The sequence below is a fragment of the Plasmodium malariae genome (assembly GCF_900090045.1).
Source record: "Plasmodium malariae genome assembly, contig: PmUG01_00_16, whole genome shotgun sequence".
NCBI lineage: Eukaryota > Apicomplexa > Aconoidasida > Haemosporida > Plasmodiidae > Plasmodium > Plasmodium malariae.
Window position 1 is genome coordinate 13,654 of NW_021638287.1, and position 4,388 is coordinate 18,041.

Sequence of the window (4,388 nt, forward strand, 5' to 3'; positions counted from 1 at the left end):
GTATATTATTCCCATATTTATCATTGGCGAAAGAATAATTATATTTTGTAAATAACATATTAGGTTGATAAAAATTTGATTAACATTTATATTAGATTACATATGTTACATAGTGCAGTTATGCATAAGTTGTAACATTTTATCTTAATATGAAATAAAAATAAATTTTCAAAAATTGAATAATTTTTTTTTTTATTGTAGTGTTTTAAAAATGTTATTATCATTAAAAAGAAGAAAAATTAATCTCTTATAACTGTATCGTAATATTATAATGCTATATAAGTTTAAAATTGAAATATTAATTATAAGTTTAATAAAAATAAATTATACAGAAAAAAAGAAAAAAATTAAAATATAATATAATATATACAATATAGAATGCTTATATAGTGTCTAAATGTATGTTATAACAGTACAATTGTGAGAAACGTATTCTCAATATAACAATATATTATTCTAATATATACAAAAAATGTATACATTTTAAAAATATAAGTTATAAATTTCAATATATGTCTTAATATATTATTATAAGAAATCATTTATTAAGAAAAAAAACAAAAGAACTCTGCTTTAAATTTCACTAATAAATGAGCTCACGTTTAATATATTATAAATTTTTATGCATACATATGCATATTAACGTCTTATTTTATTGAATATGTTTTATAAAATGTTATTAAACATATTCTTACAGAAAAAAAAAAGTTATATGTCACTAGAATATTTTTAAAATAACTGCAACTAGAACTTTATGTTTTATGCCTTATTTTTTTTTTTTTTTTTTTGTATTATTTGTTACAATACACTATTCTTTTTTTTAATTTCCTTTTAGTATGACAAAATTCAAAAAAAAAATTTTATAGATATCATAAGATTTCACTTGAACAACTTTTGAATATATTCATATCAATCACTAGGGTGAACTATTCTGCTATATGATCATATTTATCATCGTTATTCATACACTCTATAGTATTTATATATGTTTCATCTTTTCCTATCCAATCATGGATCTCTTCCCGCAAGAAGTTTTCCCCTATATTATTATGAATATCCTTATTTTTACCATTTTCATAAACATTAATATGCTTTTGAATAAATATATCTGTAATTTCTTTTTTTTTACTGAATTTTTTTTAGTTTTCCTTTCATTTATGGAACTATCTAAATGTAATTCTCTATCTTCTATATACTCTTCTTTTTTGCATTCTTCTAATATTGTCATAAGTACTAATATACAAAGTTTTGATAGTAATTTTGTTTTTATATATTTATATAATTCTTCATAATTTTCTTTATGTTCCAATTCTTCTATATTTATTATTGACACATCATTTTCGTATTCATCATTTTTATATTCATTTAGCAAATTCTGGTATTCCTCAGTTAATCCTTTAAAACAATCTTGTTCAAAATGTTGTTCTATAATCTCCGCCTTTTTTGATATCCACTTTTTCCACAAATTTTTCTCTTTTTCCAAAAATAGATTATATTGATTTTTATTCGATGATATATTTTTTAATTCTTCCATTTCTTTTATGTAAAATTTTTCTTTTTTCCATTCATTTTTCAAATTATTATACCAGTCCACTTTATTCAATTTTTCAGAAATATTTCTATGTCTTTCTATCCATTTATTCCATAAATTTTTTTGTTTTTCAATATCATTGCTACTTTTAATATTTTCCATTATTAGTTCATCATTTGTTAAATTAGGATAAAGTCCATATAACTCTTTTGTGAACACTTCTAAGCATATTTCTAAAAATTCTCTTTTTTTGTAATTCCATTCTTCATTTTTCCATTCTTGAAGTACTTCCATATGTACTTCTATAATAGTTTTAGACCTTTCCTTTTTTTGCTTCGACTCACGTAAATTTTTTATCATCTTATGTTCACGTATTTTTATTTTTTTAGTAATTTCTTCATCATCATAACATGGGTGTTCCAAATGATTATGATTTAAAAATTCTTTTATTCTGTCCGAATGTGAAGGTATTAGTATTTTAAGAAATGTTGGTTGTCTTCTTTTTATCCTTCTTTTTTTTTTTAACTGTCCTATTAATGAGTACTTTCATATAAAAAATACATATTCATGAAATATATTATTACTGAAAACTAATGATTATAATGTTTTTAATACTTAAGTTTTATTTTACTTTAATAAAAAGAGAAAATACGATAATAATTAGGAAGCTTATTAAAATAGATGATATGTATTTGTTAGATGAATTTCCTACTGGATCTGTAATATCATTTTAAATATGTATGTCATATATTGTTGTTAATTCAAAATTAGTAACATAAGATGCATTACAGTTACCTGAAGTTACAGAAGGTATAGTTGAAGCTAAAGAACTTGGAGGGGATTTTGATATTGTAGAAGATAGAGTACTTTTGGAAGGATTTTCTGGATTTGTATCTAGTGGAACTGAAGCAAGAGATACAAATTCACCTGATACTTCTGTGAATGGTTGGGAATTTGAGAAAACTGCTTGTGTCGGAGACTGTAAAGAATTTTCAGAATTAGCTTCAACTTCATTAGAAGGAGATTCAAGTGATGATAAATGAGCTTGCGTTTGTGCTTCAGGTGCAGATGGAGGTTCCAGTTCTTCTTTATTTTTCTCTTCATGTTGATTATGTTTTGTATCATGATTCATTTGATTAGTGGCAGCTCCCTCTGTAGGTTCAGCTTGTTCGGGTGAATCATGTAATACAGGTGATTCCCCCTTTTTTTCTTTATCTTTTGTTTGTGAAACTATTTGTACATTTTCAGATTCACCTTCACGAGGTTGTAATTTATCTACTGGGGGACAGTAAGTAGGTTGTTCGAATGTTTGATCATTCATTAAGTCGCATGTAAATTCTGAACTTTCTTTGTTTTGTTTTTTTTTGTTTTTTGTTCCGTAGCATGTTCCAAAAAGGCTTTTCTTTGCTTCAAAATGTTTTTTCATCTGTCCAATCCATTCATTATATTCATTACATTTGTTTGAATAACGATAAGAATCCTTTGATTTTTTACTTAAACGTTTTATTTCTTTTAGGTATTCATTTTTCTTTTCACAGAAATCTACTTCTTCATATTTCATTTTTAAAAAGTTTTTATCTTTTTCCTCTAAAATCAAAGGGCATCCTCCATATTTATTCAGCTTTTCATAGTGAGATTCTACCCAACCCTTTATTGCTCTTTCCCAAATTACTTGATTATGATATGAGGGTGCTATCTTATTATGAATTACATAATTAGCCAAATCTAGGCATTTTTTCCTAAATTCTTCTTTATTATTCTCATTATTTAATAAACTCGTTTTCTCAATTATATTTTTAGTAATATTTTTAAAATCTTGATCTCGAAGAAATCTGAAAAAACTTTTTCCTCTAACACTGATGTGCTAAATTCAAAAAAATTTTTAAGAATTATATAAGAATTAATTTTTACGCTTATTGTGTTATCATTTTTTTTTATAATTAATAAAAATATGTGCACAAATTTATTCATATTCAAAATTAACGAATAATACCAAGGAAAAACATTTTTCCATAGTGACACTCTATTATTACGCTAGAATTTTTTATACAACATTCTGTAGTAAAAATGCAAATCAATATCTTTTTATTTATCAACGTGTTTATTTTTAATTAATATATATTAATTAAAAGAGAATATAAAATTATCAAATATGTAAAAATATATATGAGATTTATAAAATAATTGAATACATTATTATTTATTTTATACGCTTACTAAATTTTTTAACCTTCAATAAATATATCACAAGTAATATATTCATAGTAATTTTATTTTAAATCATAGTTATATTCATATTTTTATATAAAATTCTTATTGGTCCTATAAAGAAGACAAATAAATAATAATATAAAGTTATATGAGTAACATTAAGAAGTAATATAAAAGTTATTGTATAAAGTTTGCATTATTATAAGTAATATTTCTTTTTTTATTATTTATTTTTTTTCTTAATACAAACTTATAAATATGAATATTATTATCAGTACTATTGCAAATAAATCTTTTTAATCCACATTTTTTTTGAAAATAAATAATTTATAAATCATATAATTAAAAGTACTAATATTTATTTCTTTATATTATTATACGTTTGTCACTTTTGATACAAACATTTATAGTTTTAGAATTATTATTTACATTTACTACTATATTATAGAGATTAAAATTAATAATATGTAAATTATAAATATATGTTATATTTTTTGTAAAAGGTATATACGATAAAAATGTACTTATAACTCTTAATAATATAAATAAATATATATATATATCAATTTCCTAAATATTAAATATTTATGGTGTATATTTTACCATTGAATAATTTTTAAATAGTATAATTTATTGTATACATATA

General features: G+C 22.0%; 1 protein-coding gene across 1 annotated transcript; it reads right to left on the reverse strand.

Moving 5' to 3' along the window:
• Positions 1-1,039: 1,039 nt before the first annotated feature.
• Positions 1,040-3,545, reverse strand: PmUG01_00034400 (STP1 protein; the record flags this gene model as incomplete). The annotated part of the gene is made up of 3 exons (XM_029008486.1): positions 1,040-2,061; positions 2,327-3,395; positions 3,525-3,545. 3 exons carry the CDS (start codon positions 3,543-3,545, stop codon positions 1,040-1,042), a joined length of 2,112 nt encoding a protein of 703 aa, XP_028859328.1.
• Positions 3,546-4,388: the final 843 nt, after the last annotated feature.